The 22,959-nt window shown below is 39.6% G+C and overlaps 1 protein-coding gene across 2 annotated transcripts in view; it reads left to right on the top strand.

Annotated features, from left to right (window-relative positions):
- The window catches only part of LOC128697222 (neuron navigator 2), a 407,376-nt gene that overhangs the window by 371,521 nt on the left and 12,896 nt on the right, over positions 1-22,959 (top strand). For both annotated transcript variants that reach the window (XM_070104147.1, XM_070104146.1), the window contains 7 exons: positions 10,846-11,057; positions 11,290-11,525; positions 12,498-12,642; positions 18,744-18,885; positions 19,271-19,464; positions 21,270-21,437; positions 22,000-22,235. In XM_070104147.1, the coding sequence (XP_069960248.1) occupies positions 10,846-11,057; positions 11,290-11,525; positions 12,498-12,642; positions 18,744-18,885; positions 19,271-19,464; positions 21,270-21,437; positions 22,000-22,235 (1,333 nt within the window). The remainder of the gene's footprint in view (positions 1-10,845; positions 11,058-11,289; positions 11,526-12,497; positions 12,643-18,743; positions 18,886-19,270; positions 19,465-21,269; positions 21,438-21,999; positions 22,236-22,959) is intronic.

Raw genomic sequence — 22,959 nt, 5'->3', positions numbered from 1 at the left:
TGATTTGTGATCACTTTCCCCAAGCTCATCATTAACCTCAAGATTATTAATTAGTGAATCTTTGTTGGGAAGAACCAAGTCAAGCAGATTGTTTCCTCTAGTTGGTTCTGTCACAACCTGTTCTAAAAAGCAATCCTGAACCATATCAAGAAAGTCACTAGACTCAAGATTTCCTGTCATATTGTTCCAGTCAATTTGTCTAAGTTAAAATCTCCCATTATCACAACAATTTCACATCTAGATGCCATGTGAATTTCGTCCCATAACAGCTTACTGCACTCCCTATCAAGGTTTGGGGGCCTATAAATCACACCCAGAATTAATTTGTCACGTCCCTCGAGAAACTGTAGCCAAACAGATTCTGTGTTCGATGTTTCTAATCTTATATCATGTCTAAGATGACAATTTAAATTTTCTCTGACATACATCGCCACTCCACCACCCTTCCTGTTGACCCTATCAGTGTAGAATAGTTTATAACCCTGTATGTTGCATTCAGAAGGCATTTCTGTATCTTTCAGGTTGAACCAGGCCTCTATTATACCAATAATATCTATATTACCTACACTTGCAAGTAATCTTAGCTCGTCTATCTTATTTCTTAGACTCTTACTATTTGTATAGTAAACCTTAAGGGAGTTAGTCACTCGTTGCCCTCTACTATCTCTCTTTGTTTGTTGATCAGTTGATTTGCCATTACTAGCAACTTTATTTTGAATATTGTCTTTCAAACATATCCCTGAGGTATCCCAGTAATAACTGCTGTTTTTAACCCTAATGCTGCAGTCCGTAAGCCATGTGTGTCATAAGAGGTTAAAATGCCAGGAGCAAGGAGCTAATGACCCCTTCTGCATAAATTACTAAATGTAAAAAGAACAAGTATTGTTTCTTGTTTTTCGGGTCACCACGAGGCCTAGTCACAGACTGGGCCGTGGGGATGTTTACCCCCAAAGCCCTCTCTGGGTATACTCCTGCCTCAGTGGGAGATGACTAGTATGTTAAAAAATACAGAAAAATCAGAGTGCTCTGCATAGCCCACAGGGGTTTAGCTCTTCACATAAAGTATTAAATGCACCCCATTGACAGAAAGTGTGACAATAAACTTAATGACGAAGACCATTTTATTTTATTTTTTATACATACTGTTTCTCTCTTATAAATAAATGTTCTAACAATTTGTAATTAATTTGTATGTTAACACTCGTTTTTATAAGTTATTGTCATTAATGACTGAATGGTTGGAGAGGAATTTAGTTTTAACTCTCTCTCTCTCTCTCTCTGTCTCTGTCTCTGTCTCTCTCTGTCTCTCTCTCTGTCTCTCTGTCTCTCTGTCTCTCTCTCTCTGTCTCTCTCTGTCTCTCTCTCTCTCTCTCTCTCTCTCTCTCTGAGATCAATGCTATTTATTATAATAAAAATGAAATATCATGAAAATAATTGAAAGCAATTCGTAGTTTTAAAATTAAGTAGAGAATTTGGAATGTAGAAATTAGATAGCGAGGGATCACCAAGGACTGAGGAGGGGGTTGATGAGGTGATTTGAGCAATGAGATAGAATGAAGGGGAATAGGATGATGAAGAGTGGATATAAAGGTATATCTGGGGTGGAAGGAAGAAGGGGTAGGGGTTGTCTCGAGCTGGAGGAAGGGACACGAGTGTTCCAGAGGTTTGTGTGAGAGCGTTAGATTGGAGCGAGTAGAGACAAGTTTTCTTAAGTGCCTGACATGTTATTGGTATGTGAGCAAAGTGACATTTACAAAAGGAATCAGGGAAACTGGTTAACTTGCCTTGAGTCTTGAGGGTGAGAAGTACATTGCCTGCACTCTGACAGAGGGGTGGAGGTGTGTCAGTTAGAGGGTCATCTACACTCTGATTTTAAAACACTTCTGACAAGACAATAAATTGAAGGAATGATGATGAATGTATTTTTAACATTTATCACTATATATGGTCTACAGACTACTAGACATTTATACATTTGCAGTAGATAAATTGATATATTCTACATGGGGAAGTGGAACAGAATTCTTCCTTTGTAAGCCATGCATGTTGTAAGAGGCGACTAAAATGCCGGGAGCAAGGGGCTAGTAACCTCTCCTGTATATATTACTAAATGTGAAAGGAGAAACTTTCGTTTTTCCTTTTGGGCCACCCCGCCTCGGTGGGATACGGCCGGTGTGTTGAAAGAAAGAAGAAGAAAATTGATATATTCTACGTGGGGAAAGTGGAACAGAATTCTTCCTCCGTAAGCCATGCGTGTTGTAAGAGGCGACTAAAATGCCGGGAGCAAGGGGATAGTAACCCCTTCTTCTGTATAAATCACTATATGTAAAAAGAAACACTTTTAGCTTTTCTTTTTTAGATCATCCTGCCTTGGCGGGAGATGGCCGGTGTGTTGGAAAAATAAAAAAAACATTGTTATGTGCAAACCTTGTTGGTAAATTACATAAATTAAACTTAAGATAACCCAAAAGAGTCAGTATAACTTGAAATATTATAATTATTGCCTTTAATCTAGGCTATGATCATTAGAATGATATTCCCCATTTTTGTCATTGTAATATTCTTGTGTTATACTCTGGTGGAGGGAAGAGTAATTGACTGGAGGATATTTAGAGAGAAGTGAACCAGTGCAAGTAATTAACTCAGAGCCTGAGTGAAGCTCAGTGCTTTGATAAACCAACCAGGTAATTATAATTAAACCAGATAGGTAGAAATAGCATAGGTAGTAGGTTGGTAGACAGCAACCGCCCAGGGAGGTACTACCATCCTGCCAAGTGAGTGTAAAACGGAAGCCTGTAATTGTTTTACATGATGGTAGGATTGCTGGTGTCTTTTTTTCTGTCTCATAAACATGCAAGATTTCAGGTACATCTTGCTACTTCTACTTACACTTAGGTCACACTACACATACATGTACAAGCATATATATATATATATATATACACACCCCTCTGGGCTTTCTTCTATTTTCTTTCTAGTTCTTGTTCTTGTATATTTCCTCTTATCTCCATGGGGAAGTGGAACAGAATTCTTCCTCCGTATGCCATGCGTGTTGTAAGAGGCGACTAAACTGCCGGGACCAAGGGCCTAGTAACCCCTTCTCCTGTATAAATTACTAAATTTAAAAGGTGAAACTTTCATTTTTCCTTTTGGGCCACCCCGCCTCGGTGGGATACGGCTGGTCACAGACCGGGCCGCAGGGGCTTTGACCCCCGGAACTCTCTCCAGGTAAACTCCAGGTACGTTGAAAGAAGAAGGTAGAAATAGGGACCTCCTTACCTTCCATGACTACCAGTTTGATAGTAAAGACAATCAAAGGCATGTAAATTATTCTTATATTTGAAGTTTGTGTATTGAAAATGTATGTATATTTTATTGTACTTATTGTCCCATGGGTTTCCATTGGTGTTTTATTGTACTCTCATGTGAAAGAAGTTGTCTTCAACGTGTAGATTTGGATTCATTTCCTGTAGTGTGGAAAAAACACGTATGTAGAGTTCAGGATATTTATTAAACACCATATTTACTACCAGTCAATTTTAATTTTGTACATTAAACATTATTTTATACTTCTCATAACATTTTGTAGCCAAATTTTCAAGTTTTTATATTCAACCCCAACCTTTATATTATCCCTTGTACCTGTGTACCTGTCTACCCTCTTACTATCATATTATAATCAAGACATTACCATTGTTATTTTTTTACTATTATTCTTTTGGTACTTTAATTGTGAATTTTATTTTGTCAATTTAAATCTAGGTATAATCTTGATCTTGTCAACAACCTATACCAGACTCTAGTGCAATTGCAAGTACCATTTCAAATTGTATTTTTATATTATAAGTTTATATTATAATTCCTACCATCTGCCCATTTAACTTTGCTTACCATTACTTAATTTTAGTCCCTTATATGTTTTCTCCTTTATTTTAGCTTTATATAACTATCCTAGTTTATATATTCACAATTGTTAAAATAATCAAGGTGCTATTCTTAGGTGCTAAAGTAGAATAAGTTCACAATTTTGCCATTATATTCCAAAGCTCATTTTTTTGATTACCACTTTATCGTCACCACAACCTATATTAGTCCCTTTTATATTATAATTTTATACTATAATTCTAACTTTAAAAAATTACCTTTATAGTACTATCTACTATCATATTCCCAAGCTCCACTATTTGATCATCACTTTATTTGTATTAGTCCCTTAGCTCATTATTTTACATTTGTTAAATAATCCAGGTGCTATTTTTTAGCTTAAGACTATTTACTTTGTTTTATACTTAATTCAAACTATAGATTCACTACAAATCTTATGATTACAAGCATTGATCCTGATACCAACCTCTTATTTAATGACTTAAATGAATCAAACAGTAACTGTAATTACTACACTGCAGAACAATCAAAGGCACTTCTCAGTGCCAACAACAACATAACTATATTTAACTACAATATCAGATCTTTAAGCAAGCATTACGATGACCTCATAGCATTACTAAATTCCTTACATGCCAATATGTCCATCATTACACTAACTGAAACCTGGCTAAAGCCTGATAGTACAGATGTCTATGCCATTCCTGGTTACACAGCCATACACAACTGTAGGCCAGATCAACAAGGGGGTGGCACAGCCATATACTACTCAGACCAACTAGAATGTATCACTAATACTTGCACAAGGGATGAACATGGGGAATATATAATAGCTAAATTCAAATCAAAGTACCTACAAAAACCTCTCACATTGATAAACATCTACAGAGTTCCACAGTCAAACATTAGCCAATTTAGTCAAAATCTAGGAAGTATGATAACTGATGCACGCATGAACAAAGATCACTTACTACTCTCAGGTGACTTCAATATAAATCTCCTGCAAGACCAGGACCCACACGTTACTGAATTCACAAACACAATGAGTAACTGTATGTTACTACCAACAGTAACAAAACCTACAAGAGTTACAGAGACTAGTGTTTCCTTACTTGACCACATCTGGACCAACACCATATCCCCTTTAAAATCAGGCATAATTACAGATAATACCACAGACCACTACCCTACTTTCCTCATAACAACTCTTGGTAAACTACCCCAAGACACTACTAAAGTCACCTTCAGACTTCATAATGAGGCAGCCATTAATAACTTCACAACAGCAATAGCAAACATTGATTGGCACACTGAGCTAGAAACCTATACAGATATTGACGAATGTATTAATAATTTTCTAAAAAAAACCCAATACCTCTATAACAAGCACTGCCCTAAAAAAACTAAACAGATGACAGCAAAGAGACTGAACAGTCCCTGGCTAACACCCAGCATTCTCAAATCCATAAATACAAAACACCAATATGAAAAACAGTACAGAATGGGTCACATAACCAGAGACCAAACAAAACGTTACTCGTCAATCCTAACCAGCCTGATAAGAAGGGCAAAAAAATTATATTATGAGAACAGATTATCCAACTTACGAGGTGATATAAAAAAGACCTGGAAAACCCTATCAGAAATTCTGGGAACAAAAAAGATATCACGAAATAGCGAAATAAAATTAGCAAAAACAGATGAACCCCAACTCCCACCAACAGAAACAGCAAACAGACTCAATGATTTCTTCTCCACTATAGGACAAAACCTTGCCAATAAAATCCCAAGCTCAGATACCCCACCAAATGACTACCTCACCGGCAACTACCCGAACACACTGTTCCTAGCTCCGACTAACCCATACGAAGTCTCCCTTATTATCAACGCACTAAAAAACAAGGCAGGAGATTTAAATACCTTACCACCCCTTATATACAAAAAAGTGTCACAAGTGCTATCACCAATCATTGCAACACTCTTTAACAAATCCATTGAATCCTCCACCTTCCCTACAGTACTCAAAATAGCAAGGGTCACCCCGATCCACAAAGGAGGAGACCAAACAGAGTTGAATAACTATAGGCCAATATCCAACTTACACCCTCTCTCAAAAATCTTCGAAAAATTAATTCATAAACGAATCTACTCCTACCTTATCTCCCAAAACATACTCAACCCCTGCCAATTTGGATTCAGGCCTAATAAAAATACTAATGATGCTATTATACACATGCTAGAACATATATACACTGCAATAGAGAAAAAAGAAGTCCCACTGGGGATCTTCATTGACTTACGTAAAGCTTTTGATACAGTTGACCATGACTTGCTCCACGTAAAATTGTCACACTATGGTATAAGAGGGCACTCCCTCAACTACCTCAAGTCTTACCTCAGCAACAGAAGCCAATATGTGTACGCAAATGGGGCAAACTCTTCTGCACAACCAATTACAGTTGGTGTCCCACAGGGAAGTGTCCTTGGCCCTCTTCTCTTTCTCCTATACATAAATGACCTTCCAAATGCTTCGCAATTACTCAAACCCACACTATTTGCAGATGACACTACATACGTCTTCTCTCACCCGAGCCCAGTCACGCTAGCCAATACTGTAAATACCGAATTACAGAAAATATCTACCTGGATGAGGACTAACAAACTTACACTAAACATTGACAAAACCTACTTCATTCAGTTTGGTAACAGAGCTACAGATGTCCCTCTTAACATAATGATAAATGGATCACCTATCACAAAACTAACAGAGGGAAAATTCTTAGGAATCCACCTTGATAATAGACTCAAATTTCATACACATATACATCAAATTTCTAAGAAAATTTCCAAGACTGTAGGCATACTATCGAAGATACGGTACTATGTTCCACAGTCAGCCCTCCTGGCCCTATATCACTCTCTTATTTACCCCTATCTCACCTATGGAATTTGTGCATGGGGCTCAACAACAATTAACTATCTCAGACCACTAATTACCCAACAAAAGGCTGCAGTTAGAATGATAACAAATTCTCACTACAGGCAGCACACTCCACCAATATTCAATACACTAAACCTACTCACCATACAAAACATCCATACTTATTACTGCACCTATTACATACATAGAACACTTAACTCTGATATTAACCCTCCCCTCAAACATCTCCTTGCCAACCTCAACAGAACACATGACCATAACACAAGGCACAGATCACTCTTTGATGTTCCTCGTGTCCATCTCACACTATGCAAAAACTCAATGCACATAAAAGGCCCTAAAATCTGGAATTCATTACCTGTAAATATAAAAGAAACACAACCTGTTTATAAATTCAAGTCTCTTCTCAAAGATTACTTACTCACCCAAAACCAAATAAATACTGAATAACTGAACATTATAAATTGTATATCTTAAATGTTTCTCACAATTATATCACATAAATGTTAAACCTAAAACCCAATCTAACTTTATTATTTTTTAAATACACTACCTAACAGAATCACTACCTAACTGAATGCAACCATATGACCTGTCTTTGTAATACTCACTTGTGCTTTATAGTTATCTGTTTACATTAATGTTTTATCACTGATTTCATCATTGCTTAGTAGCAGCGCTGTATAGTCCTTGTGGCTTAGCGCTTCTTTTTGATTATAATAATAATCATTGCTTAGTTAATCTTAAGTTAATTTTAAGCCAGCCCGTAATGCTATGCATAGTATAAGTGGCTTTGGCATACTGCTCTTATCTGTATTTTTTTTGTACCTCTGTATGTGTGCACAAATTGGAAAATAAATAAATAAATAAATAAGGTTTTGCTATGAGTGGCTTTTTCAGTCAAAATTCAAAATTCAAAATTCGTTTACTTCCTTGCAACTCCACAATGTGGTTGACATATTTTAGGAAGTACATTTACATAGGCAGTTTACAGTGAGGGTTTACAATGATTTGTAGTGCAAAGAGAGCCACTATCATGCCTTGGCATTACGGGCAGTCTAAACTTAGCAGGCAGCAGCGACTCTCCTGCCTGAAATGCCTCGGCATGATAGTGGATTTCTTTGCCCCAATCATGAAATGTAAACGCACGTTGTAACCTTTGCAAAGAAATAAACTTTTCTTTGTTTTGTGAAACGTTTCCTCTAATAAATATCCTGAACTGTACATAAGTGCATTTTTCCATATCTCGTTGGTATCACCATACAATTTTTCATTTCCCGTAGTGTTTTCCAGTTGTAAATTATATGAGAGAGTAGAGTACCTGTATGTGTTTCCAGCACTCCAGAGAATACACTTTGAGGTAATTTTAGGTGTTAAGTTTAATATAAGTGTTTGAATGGGCATGGGTAGTGAGTTACATACACTATTTTATCCAGTAGACATTACAGAGTATTCCCCTTAACCATGTTACCATATCATGGCTTCTCCGTATGTCAAAAGTATTGAAAAAATATTCCTTAATAATCATATTATCTACACATGTCCAAAACATTGAATAAAAATCCTAAATGATTTTTCCTGTTATGCACTAAAGTTAAAGCTTTTTATTTTAGTCATTTTGGACTTTTTTCTGCATTTTGTACTTGTCAGCATTTTCACCAGTAGTACATAAAAACCCACAATAGCCGGACTTGAGTCCTGGAGGTGGGAAGTATAGTGCCTGCACTCTAAAGGAGGAGTCTGAGATATTTGCAATTTGGAGGGACATCTGAACTGTCGTATCTGTACACCCCTGGTAAGACAGTGATAGTGTGAGTGATGGTGAAAGTGTTTCTTTTTTGGGTCACCCTACCTTGGTGGAAGATGGCCAGTGTGTTAAAAAGAAATATACAATTTTTTTGTCAATTTACAATTAGACAAAGTTCAAACAATCGGAGACAGGCGATCTTAACTATGCAAGACAAACCATGAGGGGTGGAAATCTTTAGCTCAAGTGCTTTCATACTCCTCAGCGTGTCATCAGGAGCTGTGCAGAGTTGCAAGGCAACAACTGAAGGAGTGAGGGTAAGTTTTCTCGGAGTAGCGCAGTGCGAGTTTGTCACCTGCCGCAGATTCCGAGAGAGGCTGCAGCAGGTGACAAACCAGCACTGCATGTCTCTGAGGAAACTTCCCCTCATTCCTTCAGTTGTTGCCTTGCAACTCTGCACAGCTCCTGATGATGCACTGAGAAGTGCGAAAGTACTTAAGCTAAGGATTTCCACCCCCCGTGACTTGTCTTGAAATGAAGACAAATTGGAGATGAAATCTAGATGGGTTGTCTTTCTGACTTAAACCATTATGAAATTTTTACTTGATAATGATATACCAAGAACTGAAATGGAGAATGTGAGGTAATCAGGTTTGTTCCAAGGAAGAAGAGGATAACTTCAGTTCTTGATATCAAGATCTATTTGCCAGCATCAAGGGAACTCCACAGAAGGTAACTGGTATGCAATGCATACTAGTGGCTTTTTTTTTTTTTTTTTTTTTTTTTGCTTAACAATATTTTATTACATGTAAACAACAAAATCTTTGTGCCACATAAAAATAAGTTAAAATATGAATTTAAATCTAAACATTTCCCAAATTTGAGAGTCAGAAATTTTTCTCGTATACTTATGCATAGTATGTATATCTTCTATAAACATGTATGTTGTGGATTTTTGGAATGTTTGTTGATTAGTTTTGCTTATTTAAATTGATATAATGATGTATATAATAATGTAGTGTACATCAGTTTGTAGTGTAGAGTAATTACTTTGCATCAGCTGTAACGTTGCATGCCTAACCTAACCCAGCCAGATCTAACCTTTCTTCTGTAACCTAACCAAGGTTTAGTTACTACTAAATGATCTAATTCAGTTATCTTTATTTTGCTACTGTTGCATTTACTCCTGTTAATTTGTAATATATATCAGAATTGTTTTTTGCAGGAATTTGATTGCATTTATCTTAATTGGCAGGTTAGCCCAAAAATACACAACATATATGTATATGAAAGTGTTAGAAAAGAATATATTTTTCGATTTTGGAATTTATGGTCATTTTGTACATTTAGAATACAGTGGACCCCCAGTTAACGATATTATTTCATTCCAGAAGTATGTTCAGGTGCCAATACTGACCGAATTTGTTCCCATAAGGAATATTGTGAAGTAGATTAGTCCATTTCAGACCCCCAAACATACACGTACAAACGCACTTACATAAATACACTTACATAATTGGTCGCATTGGGAGGTGATCGTTAAGCGGGGGTCCATTGTATTTTAATATACTGTGGCTCTCTTAAGCAAGGCTCCTTGATGCCAGTGAGGGGCTCTTGATGCAAGGAATTGGAGCTATTCTCCCCTTTCTTGGATTAAACCTGATTGCCTTTCATTTTCCCAGACACTATACGACTCCAACGGGTTTAGCACTGACCCAAAACAGAAACACATTCGCCATCATTTACACTATCGCTGTCTTGCAAGAGGCACACAGATATGACAGTTCAGATAACCCTTCAATATAATATAATATACAGTGGAACCTCAAAAATCGAACTGCTTCCAACACGACCAATTATGTAAGTGTATTTTTGTAAGTGCTTTTATAAGTGTATTTTTGTAAGTGCTTTTATAAGTGTATTTTTGAGGGTCTGAAATGGGCTAATCTAATTTACATTATTCCTGATGGGAATGAATTCATTCGGTAAAGGCACTCGAACAGCCTTCTGGACCGAAGAAAGTTCGATATCTGAGGTTCCACTGTAATTTCTTTTTTTACACACTGACCATCTCTCACCAAGGCAGGGTGACCCATAAAAGCAGAAACACGAGTATTTCTTCTTTTTGCATTGAGTAATTTATACAGGAGAAGGGGTTACTAGCCCCTTGCTCCTGGGATTTTAGTTGCCTTTTACAACACGCATGGCTTATGGAGGAAGGATTCTTCTTCACCATCGTAATAATTGCAATTAATATAATCTCTGCCAACAGGATACTTGAGCATGGAGCGGCAGTTGTCGTGTGACAGCGTGTCAAGTGTCACCTCAACAGTCAGTGGAGCTTCTATGTCGTCTTATGCATCGCTGGGGTCCAGGTCGCTTAGTGCAACACACATGACACACTGCAATTCCCATAACCTTAGTCATACACAGTCGGATAGCCTTAACCCTCCCAATCAAGCTAAGCTTAAAAAACGAAGCTGGGTAAGGAGCTTCAAGCTGCAAGATGTTATTAACTTTCATAATAAGCTTACTTTGTACAAATCTTTAAGAGCTTCTCTATATTTAAAAAAAAAGTTTGTAAAATACTTAATACTAACAAATACTTCACTTAAATTTTTTAATGAATATTGTACCTCATGGATATAATAATGATGTGTTACAAAGCCACAAGACTGCATAAGACTGACGAGTGATTGAGCACTGCGACTTTCAGCTTCGGAGTTCATTCCGGCGAGCGTTCGGGAGACACAGCAGGAAACGGAGCAAACAGATTGGCGAGGGAAGCCCCGGAGAGGGTCCTCACGAACTTCCGCTACATCACACCGTCAACTCTGCCGTGAGACACCTGCCTCCGCCACCTCCCTCCTCACACTCTATGTTGACGCTTCAGCAGCAGCAGCAGCAACAGAAATTGGCTTCGATACAGAAGAAACAGAAACACAAACAACAGTAGGTTAATCAACAAAATGATGTTTTAACAGAAACACAAGCAACAGTAGGTTAATCAGAAAAATGATGTTTTAACAGAAACACAAGCAACAGTAGGATAATTAACAGAATGTTTTAACAGAAACAACACAAGCAACAGTAGGTTAATCAACAGAATGATGTTTTAATTGCACATTATTAATGACGCCACTCTAGAAAATGGGACAGTGGTAAGCAGAATCTTTTCATAGTTACCAGGGACTCATTTTCATGCCAGATGGGGAAATAAAGTACAGTTAGCCGGACTTAAGTCCCGGAGGTGGGAAGTACAGTGCCTGCACTCTGAAGGAGGGGTGAGATAGTTGTAGTTTTGAACTGTAGTATCGGGAGACGTCTCGCTGTTAAAAAAAGGGCGAGAGGGGGGTTTAACAGGAAAATTTAGGAACTGGCTTATTGCAGTCCCTCTTAAATCACAAATACGCCAAACATTTTTCATTACAATAGTGAGTTTCTTAAGAAAGAGACATAAAGAAAGCACTGAAGTCATTTGCCAAAATTTTCGTTTTATATAAGGCAGTAACCAGACATGTTCTTACAGTACTGTGGTGTTTCTCAAGAGAATGACCTGTAGAATGCACTGCAACCAAACATTTTCTTTTATTGCCCAAAATGCTCTGCATAATCATGGGCTTTCTGCATAGAGATAAAAATTTTATTTCCTTGCAAAGGTTACAGTGTGTAATTATAATTTTGATTTGTTAAGTACAAAGAAAGCTACTATCATAACGGGGCATTTCAGGCAGTACCAGGGCATTTCGGTCGGAACTGGGGCATTTCAGGCAGATGTCACCTGCATGTAAAAGTCACCCATTCCTCTATAAACACTGTATCATGTGGAAATGACCTTGAATTTGAATTTAGAGAGATGTTTGTAATGAAAGTGACATGTAGAAGGTATTGAAGCCTGTACCCAAACATTTTCTTCTGTTACAGTGGTGTTTGTAAGGAAAGTGACCTGCTGACGGAGCTGAAGCAAGAAGCAACAGAAAGAGAACGAGCACTGACGGACTGTCGATTGGAACTACTGTCAGCCCAACACCAGTTACAAACCCAGGCAGATGCCATGTCTAGACTTCAGGTAATTAATTGTCCTTAGATGTGTAGATAATTAAATTTGTTAATAAGTTGGATTTTGTGAATTCATGAGTTAAAATTTGGATTTTTTAATATAATGTATATAAAATGCATTATAAGAAACTTGAAAATAAATGTCTATCACAGAAATGAAAAGTGCATTAAATCACTCATTTCCCAACTATATGGTAATTGATTACAGGCGAGTATAATATTTCCATAATTAATTTTATAATGCATTAATATTACACAAATAACCCGCACATAGAAGAGAGGAGCTTATGACGACATTTCAGTCCAACTTGGACCATTTACAAAGTCGTAAGCTCCTCTCTTCTATGTGCGGGTTATTTGTGTATCGTTCCAGTCACGGTATTGTGCCTTTTATGTTGTGCATTAATATTAATAAACAAGTGTAACAAGTTTAATGAATCACAGTTTATTAGGTTCAAAGCCCCTTAACAACTCGTGGGTAACTAATGTTACATTTCACACAGATTACAATACCATGGCTGGAAAAATTGACACATAACACATACATATATTTTGAACCATATTGGATCATTATCAAATCTTGTGACTTTATAATGGTCCAGGAGAGACTGAAACATCTTCCAAGGTTCACTCTGTCCAGGAGTGACTGAAACATCTTCCAAGGTTCCCTCTGTCCAGGACTGACTGAAACATCTTCCAAGGTTCACTCTGTCCAGGACTGACTGAAACATCTTCCAAGGTTCACTCTGTCCATAACTGACTGAAACATCTTCCAAGGTTCCCTCTGTCCAGGACTGACTGAAACATCTTCCAAGGTTCACTCTGTCCAGGAGTGACTGAAACATCTTCCAAGGTTCACTCTGTCCATAACTGACTGAAACATCTTCCAAGGTTCACTCTGTCCAGGAGTGACTGAAACATCTTCCAAGGTTCACTCTGTCCAGGACTGACTGAAACATCTTCCTAGGTTCACTCTGTCCAGGACTGACAGAAACATCTTCCAAGGTTCCCTCTGTCCAGGACTGACAGAAACATCTTCCAAGGTTCCCTCTGTCCAGGACTGACTGAAACATCTTCCAAAGTTCCCTCTGTCCAGGACTGACTGGAACATCTTCCAAGGTTCACTCTGTCCAGGACTGACAGAAACATCTTCCAAGGTTCACTCTGTCCAGGACTGACTGAAACATCTTCCAGTGTTCCCTCTGTCCAGGACTGACTGAAACATCTTCCAAGGTTCCCTCTGTCCAGGACTGACTGAAACATCTTCCAAGGTTCCCTCTGTCCAGGACTGACTGAAACATCTTCCAAGGTTCCCTCTGTCCAGGACTGACTGAAACATCTTCCAAGGTTCCCTCTGTCCAGGACTGACTGAAACATCTTCCAAGGTTCCCTCTGTCCAGGACTGACTGAAACATCTTCCAAGGTTCCCTCTGTCCAGGACTGACTGAAACATCTTCCAAGGTTCACTCTGTCCAGGACTGACAGAAACATCTTCCAAGGTTCCCTCTGTCCAGGACTGACTGAAACATCTTCCAAGGTTCCCTCTGTCCAGGACTGACTGAAACATCTTCCACGGTTCACTCTGTCCAGGACTGACTGAAACATCTTCCTAGGTTCACTCTGTCCAGGACTGACAAACATCTTCCAAGGTTCACTCTGTCCAGGACTGACTGAAACATCTTCCAAGGTTCCCTCTGTCCAGGACTGACTGAAACATCTTCCAAGGTTCCCTCTGTCTAGGACTGACTGAAACATCTTCCAAGGTTCACTCTGTCCAGGACTGACTGAAACATCTTCCAAGGTTCACTCTGTCCAGGACTGACAGAAACATCTTCCAAGGTTCCCTCTGTCCAGGACTGACTGAAACATCTTCCAAGGTTCCCTCTGTCCAGGACTGACTGAAACATCTTCCAAGGTTCCCTCTGTCCAGGACTGACTGAAACATCTTCCAAGGTTCCCTCTGTCCAGGACTGACTGAAACATCTTCCAAGGTTCCCTCTGTCCAGGACTGACTGAAACATCTTCCAAGGTTCCCTCTGTCCAGGACTGACTGAAACATCTTCCAAGGTTCCCTCTGTCCAGGACTGACTGAAACATCTTCCAAGGTTCCCTCTGTCCAGGACTGACTGAAACATCTTCCAAGGTTCCCTCTGTCCAGGACTGACTGAAACATCTTCCAAGGTTCCCTCTGTCCAGGACTGACTGAAACATCTTCCAAGGTTCCCTCTGTCCAGGACTGACTGAAACATCTTCCAAGGTTCCCTCTGTCCAGGGCTGACTGAAACATCTTCCAAGGTTCACTCTGTCTAGGACTGACAGAAACATCTTCCAAGGTTCCCTCTGTCCAGGACTGACTGAAACATCTTCCAAGGTTCCCTCTGTCCAGGACTGACTGAAACATCTTCCAAGGTTCCCTCTGTCCAGGACTGACTGAAACATCTTCCAAGGTTCCCTCTGTCCAGGACTGACTGAAACATCTTCCAAGGTTCCCTCTGTCCAGGACTGACTGAAACATCTTCCAAGGTTCCCTCTGTCCAGGACTGACTGAAACATCTTCCAAGGTTCCCTCTGTCCAGGACTGACTGAAACATCTTCCAAGGTTCCCTCTGTCCAGGACTGACTGAAACATCTTCCAAGGTTCACTCTGTCCAGGACTGACAGAAACATCTTCCAAGGTTTCCTCTGTCTACGACTGACTGAAACATCTTCCAAGGTTCACTCTGTCCAGGACTGACTGAAACATCTTCCAAGGTTCCCTCTGTCCAGGACTGACTGAAACATCTTCCAAGGTTCCCTCTGTCCAGGACTGACTGAAACATCTTCCAAGGTTCCCTCTGTCCAGGACTGACTGAAACATCTTCCAAGGTTCCCTCTGTCCAGGACTGACTGAAACATCTTCCAAGGTTCACTCTGTCCAGGACTGACAGAAACATCTTCCAAGGTTTCCTCTGTCTACGACTGACTGAAACATCTTCCAAGGTTCACTCTGTCCAGGACTGACTGAAACATCTTCCAAGGTTCCCTCTGTCCAGGACTGACTGAAACATCTTCCAAGGTTCCCTCTGTCCAGGACTGACTGAAACATCTTCCAAGGTTCCCTCTGTCCAGGACTGACTGAAACATCTTCCAAGGTTCCCTCTGTCCAGGACTGACTGAAACATCTTCCAAGGTTCCCTCTGTCCAGGACTGACTGAAACATCTTCCAAGGTTCCCTCTGTCCAGGACTGACTGAAACATCTTCCAAGGTTCCCTCTGTCCAGGACTGACTGAAACATCTTCCAAGGTTCCCTCTGTCCAGGACTGACTGAAACATCTTCCAAGGTTCACTCTGTCCAGGACTGACTGAAACATCTTCCAAGCTTCCCTCCGTCCAGGACTGACTGAAACATCTTCCAAGGTTCCCTCTGTCCAGGACTGACTGAAACATCTTCCAAGGTTCCCTCTGTCCAGGACTGACTGAAACATCTTCCAAGCTTCCCTCTGTCCAGGACTGACAGAAACATCTTCCAAGGTTCCCTCTGTCCAGGACTGACTGAAACATCTTCCAACGTTCCCTCTGTCCAGGACTGACAGAAACATCTTCCAAGGTTCACTCTGTCCAGGACTGACTGAAACATCTTCCAAGGTTCCCTCTGTCCAGGACTGACTGAAACATCTTCCAAGGTTCCCTCTGTCCAGGACTGACTGAAACATCTTCCAAGGTTCCCTCTGTCCAGGACTGACAGAAACATCTTCCAAGGTTCACTCTGTCCAGGACTGACTGAAACATCTTCCAAGGTTCCCTCTGTCCAGGACTGACAGAAACATCTTCCAAGGTTCACTCTGTCCAGGACTGACTGAAACATCTTCCAAGGTTCCCTCTGTCCAGGACTGACAGAAACATCTTCCAAGGTTCCCTCTGTCCAGGACTGACTGAAACATCTTCCAAGGTTCCCTCTGTCCAGGACTGACTGAAACATCTTCCAAGGTTCCCTCTGTCCAGGACTGACTGAAACATCTTCCAAGGTTCCCTCTGTCCAGGACTGACTGAAACATCTTCCAAGGTTCCCTCTGTCCAGGACTGACAGAAACATCTTCCAAGGTTCACTCTGTCCAGGACTGACTGAAACATCTTCCAAGGTTCCCTCTGTCCAGGACTGACAGAAACATCTTCCAAGGTTCCCTCTGTCCAGGACTGACTGAAACATCTTCCAAGGTTCCCTCTGTCCAGGACTGACTGAAACATCTTCCAAGGTTCCCTCTGTCCAGGACTGACTGAAACATCTTCCAAGGTTCCCTCTGTCCAGGACTGACTGAAACATCTTCCAAGGTTCCCTCTGTCCAGGACTGACTGAAAAATCTTCCAAGGTTCCCTCTGTCCAGGACTGACTGAAACATCTTCCAAGGTTCCCTCTGTCCAGGACTGACTGAAACATCTTCCAAGGTTCCCTCTGTCCAGGACTGACTGAAACATCTTCCAAGGTTCCCTCTGCAAAGTATGAACTGTATATAAAATATTCAAAATGCTATAGTCTGTAAAATAGGTAATGAGATACCTATTATGTAAACACACCACAACACAGGTTACCAGTGCATGCTAGAAGACAGTGTTTAACACTTTATTATTATTATTAACACGTTAGCCATTTCCCACCAAGGCAGGTGGCCTGAAGAAGAAAAACTTTCATCATCATTCACTCCACCACTGTCTTGTTAGAGGCATGCCAACACTACAGTTATAAAACTGCAACATTAATACCCCCCCTTCAGAGTGCCGACATTGTACTTCCCATCTCCATCTAATATAAACAGTTGTGTTTATAATATGAACACTTGTGTTTATAATATAAACACTTGTGTTTATATTAGTTGGAGATATGTTGCAGTTTTAGAACTGTAGTATAAACATGCCTCTGGCAAGACAGTGATGGGGTAGGTTTATCTGGAGAGAGAGTTCCGGGGGTCAATGCCCCCGCGGCCCGGTCTGTGACCAGGCCTCTTGGTGGATCAGAGCCTGATCAACCAGGCTGTTACTGCTGGCTGCATGCAATCCAACATACGAGCCACAGCCCGGCTGGTCAGGTACCGACTTTAGGTGCTTGTCCAATGCCAGCTTGAAGACAGCCAGGGGTCTGTTGGTAATCCCCCTTATGTATGCTGGGAGGCAGTTGAACAGTCTTGGGCCCCTGACACTTACTGTATGGTCTCTTAACGTGCTAGTGACACCCCTGCTTTTCATTGGGGGGATGCTGCATCGTCTGCCGAGTCTCTTGCTTTTGTTGTGAGTGATTTTCGTGTGCAAGTTCGGTACTAGTCCCTCTAGGATTTTCCAGGTGTATATAATCATGTATCTCTCCCACCTGCGTTCCAGGGAATACAGGTTCAGGAACCTCAAGTGCTCCCAGTAATTGATGATGAAGCATAAATGCTTCTTTTTTTTTGGAGTTATCCTGCCATGGTGGGAAACGGCCGATGTGTTTAAAAAGTACTACTGCTGGAAAATTTACCTCCACATGGGATATTTCATTGCTAAACCACCTCCAGGACTCAAGTTCATTGTGGACTTAATAGTTCAGATTATTATAATACAGTATACGTAATAATCACCCTGATGATAGAGTGAATGATGATGAAAGCATTTCTTCTTTTTCTGGTCACCCTATCTTGGTTGAAAATGGCCAGTGTTTAAACAATAAATCACCCTGCCTTGGCAGGAGATGGCCATTGAGGTAAAAAAAAAATACAGCCTCTCCTCACTTAGCGACGTACTCATTTACCGATAACTCAGACTTACAACGGGCTCTCTGACCAATATGCATACCTAAATAATGTATATTAGAGCTGATTTCCTCTATTCTGTTTACGTATTACAATATGCAGTACACTACCGTATAAACATTTAAAAATATACTAAAAATGTTATAAATGGTGCAAAAGTGACATTGAAACAATATCAAAGATAGTTGACACAAACCTACTACCATTATAGTTTGCTCCTCACATAGTAATGAATTCATTTACCGACGTGGTCTTAAGAACGGAACTCCGTCATTAAATGAGGAGAAGCTGTAATTGTAATTGATACATGATGTGAGAAAATTTTGCATTGGGCAAAGTAAATTTGCTTTATAGGCAGAGGTGACTGGTCTGAAGGAGGAAAATGCACGGCTGGTGTCCTTAGTTCGAGGCCAGTACGGACCTGCTGCGGATGCTCTCCTGACTCCTCTGACACACACACTCTCAACCCTCACCCTTAGTAATGGTAGTGTTACTGGTAAGTTCTGTGCCCAGTTTAATATGTTACATGAATATGTAATGGAGATAAATGGTATAAAATACCAACATGATAGAGTTTTTTTCCATAAATATGTAATGCAATTTTCGTAACATTATGGGGCAATGTAAATCCTTTTATCATACTCTATAACTTCACCTCATACTCTATATAACTTTACAGTACATACAGTATGTAATAATAATATTTTATCATGATACATGTTTGTACAAAGGCGTATAACAATTGGGTGTACGTACATGCCAAAAGTCCCTTTATATGCAGAGCATTACAGTAAATTGAGTGTTTAAATCAGAAATGACTTAAACTATATGATGCACTTTGAGAGGTAATACAAATCTGAGTGAATGCTGTTTATGTTCAGGGGGAAGTATAACTCCCCGAGAAGATGGTCGTCACGTAAAAGTGATGGTGGTCAACCAACCTGAGTTGACATCTGCTCAAGACGCTGCCACAGTCACTCTGGAACCTCACCACCTAACTCACATTGGGAACATTAGTGTCGAGTCCAAAACAACTTGGCAAGAACTCGATTTGATGATCACTAACTCACTCAAGGTATTGTGACTTATTTCATGTTAAAGAATTTTTTTTTACACTTCGATTTACAGCTGCCATCGTCCCTCAGTTCATTTTAAAGCCCACACCTTTTAAGGTGTACTACCAAAAGTGGATCTACTATGCCACTAATGAAGCTTAAGCTTGAGGGGCCCCTAATCCCGGAGGGGCCCCAGAAGCGACTTTAGTCCACATTGATTAAAAATTTTGACATGCTGTATGAGAAGGGGTTGCAAAAGGGCTCCCATAACAGTTCAAGGTTCAGGGCCCCAAATATGTAGTCCACCACTGTGTACTACCATCCCACCAAGTTACACACCGTAACAGTTAGCTAACACTCGCACATTTATTTACTTCTAGGTAAACAGGAACAGCAGGTGTGAGATTTTCTTACTTCTCCTCCTGTCCAGGATTCTTCAGATGGGAAATGACTTGTGTGTTTAATGCAATCAAGTGTCTTTTAGTAGGAAGTCAGAGTTTATTCTTATATTTTGATACTGTTTTCATGTCAGGTAGATTTTGATCAAAAGTTCTAATGATTTTTTAAAGTAGGTAAGTGTAATTTGGGATATTGGCAGTTCGGAGGGATATGTTGTGTATCTTTATAGGTATATGCTTCTAAACTGTTGTATTCTGGGCACCTCTGCAAAAGCAGTGATAATGTGCGAGTGTGGTGAAAGTGTTGAATGATGATGAAAGTATTTTCTTTTTGGGGATTTTCTTTCTTTTTTGGGTCACCCTGCCTCGGTGGGAGACGGCCGACTTGTTGAAAAAAAAAAAAAAAAAAAAAAAAAAAAGTGTAATTTGGGATATTGGCAGTTCGGAGGGATATGTTGTGTATCTTTATAGGTATATGCTTCTAAACTGTTGTATTCTGAGCACCTCTGCAAAAGCAGTGATTATGTGTGAGTGTGGTGAAAGTGTTGAATGATGATGAAAGTATTTTCTTTTTGGGGATTTTCTTTCTTTTTGGGTCACCCTGCCTCGGTGGGAGACGGCCGACTTGTTTAACCCGTAAACGGTCCAAGTAGATCTACGTTAACATGTGTACTGCTACAAAAGTAGATCAAAGTTTTTTTACACATTTTCAAATGTATAAAAACAAAAAGAAGATCTACTTTTTTTACATACTTTCAAATGTTGAAAAAACGTATATATACGTTTGGACCGTTTACGGGTTAAAAAAAATAAAAAAGTACTCATCTCTCCACGAAGAAATGGAGAAGAGTCCTTCCTCTGGAAGCCATGCATGTTGCAAGAGGTGACTGAAATGTCAGGAGCAAGGGGCTAGTAACCCCTTCTCCTGTATAAATTACTTAATGTAAAAAGAAAACTTCTGTTTCTTCTTTTTTGGGTCACCCCGCCTTGGTGGGAGATGGCCAGTGTGGTAAAAAAACAAATACGTATAATCATCTTTGTCCTTCAGAATAATAGTGTAAGTGTGATTTTGGTGACTTGCAGATACTGCCACTTTAGAATAGAGTTTTATGTCCAAATTTTTTTTTCTTTTCCTTCTGCACTTTCATATTTGTCCCTTCTGTTTAGTATATTATTGTTTCTCAAAGCAAGCATGTAACAACAGCATTATGCATGTAATAGACCAAAGCTGCTTGTACAGTTGTTTACAAATTATTCCCATTGCTATAATATAAATTTTGATCTCTGAAATATATTGTAAGATTCTTCAGAAAATCAACATATCAAGGGAGAGGAAATAGAAAATCATTATTGATATTTTTTATAATATTTGTTGAAGCAAATTAATGAACGATTGATACTAATTTCTCTATTGTTCTGTTAACAAGGATTATGGTAATCGGGTCGACCCAGTTTCAGCACTTGGACTGGATGCTGAATCGATTCTCTGCTATCGTGTGGAAGATGTAGTTCGGGCCACCAATCTGCCTCGCCCAGAACTATTACCTTATGGTTACTGTGTTGGTGATGTTGATGCCCTCTACCTGTGGCTCAAGGTATTTTATTATCATAGTTATTCTTTGCACAGTACGTATATGTTTACCCGGAGTTTACCTGGAGTTTACCTGGAGAGAGTTCCAGGAGTCAACCCCCCCGCAGCCCGGTCTGTGGCCAGGCCTCGTGTGTATTAATTTACACAGAGTAGTGCCCCTGTTCAGTAAGAGGAGTAATGGATGCTCGATTCTCCGTCTAGTAATCTAGTGTATCTATAATAGTGTAATAAACACTGACCAATGGCTCAAACTAATCTATACAGAGAAAGCAATACATGAATTAAAATTAGTATACTGTATATTTTGGCTTCACATTGAAGTTCTCTTCAACAGACAAGTCTAGTGACATCTGCTGAAGAGGGCCTTAAGCGAGGCTGAAGTATATAGTGTTATACATATACTGTATATAAAAAAGTATATGTATTTGATCCTACTCCTTTTAATTGCTGTTTTATTGTCTCTGTTTGGGATTGATTTGTGCTGTCTGTTCATATTAGAATATTAGGCAATTTGTTTAATAATAATTGGTACCTTAATCGATACTAATTTCTTATGTTATCACTAGGGTGGAAATCAAAAGAAGGATGGAGAGAGCATCAGCAGTGTCTCAGCAGCATCCTTCAGTAGCCTTACTCCAGCAACATCCATGAAGCGTCTGGCCAACCTCTTAGTGGAGCACCGGCGCCTGGTGCTTGCTGGACCTCCAGCTGCAGGGAAGACCTCCCTTGCTCATGCACTGGCACAGTTCTATGTTGTGAATTCTGGCAGAGAACTGAATGATGATGCTATCAAAACATTCAGGTGAGTGAAGACATATTTACTATGTCTAAGAAATGGAAATCTGTCCTTAATGACATCGTAATTTATTGTGTATAAAAATAGTATAGTGTATAGGTACAAAACCTAACTGTATCTTCTTTATATTCAAGAGTTCCACCTGAGCAAATTTGCCATCAGCAAGCTATTAGTAATAAAAGTATGTCCTAATATCTGATATCTTCAACTAGGTTCTGGATCCACAACTTTTACACTATGTTATAGTATTATCTGTGTGCAAGGCTTCCAGAAACACACTGAAAACAGTTGCATATTTTTGATTCATTATTTGCAGGGATCTGTTTCTTGTAGATATCAACAAGCACACTAGTAAATATACATATATCATAAAGGAGGCTGGAGACAGTGGAGATGCCATGTCTGAGATCAATGTGTGTTTTGAGTGTTAGACGGCTGAGAAGAGGTTGCTAACGTTGTCTGGGTACTTAGAGAGGATAATGAGGTGACAAGATGACAGAGGGTGTATAAATCTGTGGTGGAAGGTAGGAAGAGTAGGGATTATCTCAGGTATGGTAGTTAGGAGGGGGTAAAGGAGGCTTCCCCTTAAACATGAAGAGATAGTTGGATGTTAATTGTACCTGTGTATTAGTGTAGATCAATAGGCATAATATTTGGGCTAAGCCCAATCAACAATTTATATCCAGTCACTTCTATCTAATATTTTCACACAAACCTGTTGGATGCTCAA

The sequence above is a fragment of the Cherax quadricarinatus genome, chromosome 89, assembly GCF_038502225.1.
Source record: "Cherax quadricarinatus isolate ZL_2023a chromosome 89, ASM3850222v1, whole genome shotgun sequence".
In the NCBI taxonomy this organism is placed as follows: domain Eukaryota; kingdom Metazoa; phylum Arthropoda; class Malacostraca; order Decapoda; family Parastacidae; genus Cherax; species Cherax quadricarinatus.
This window is presented reverse-complemented; position numbering and strand designations above follow the sequence as displayed.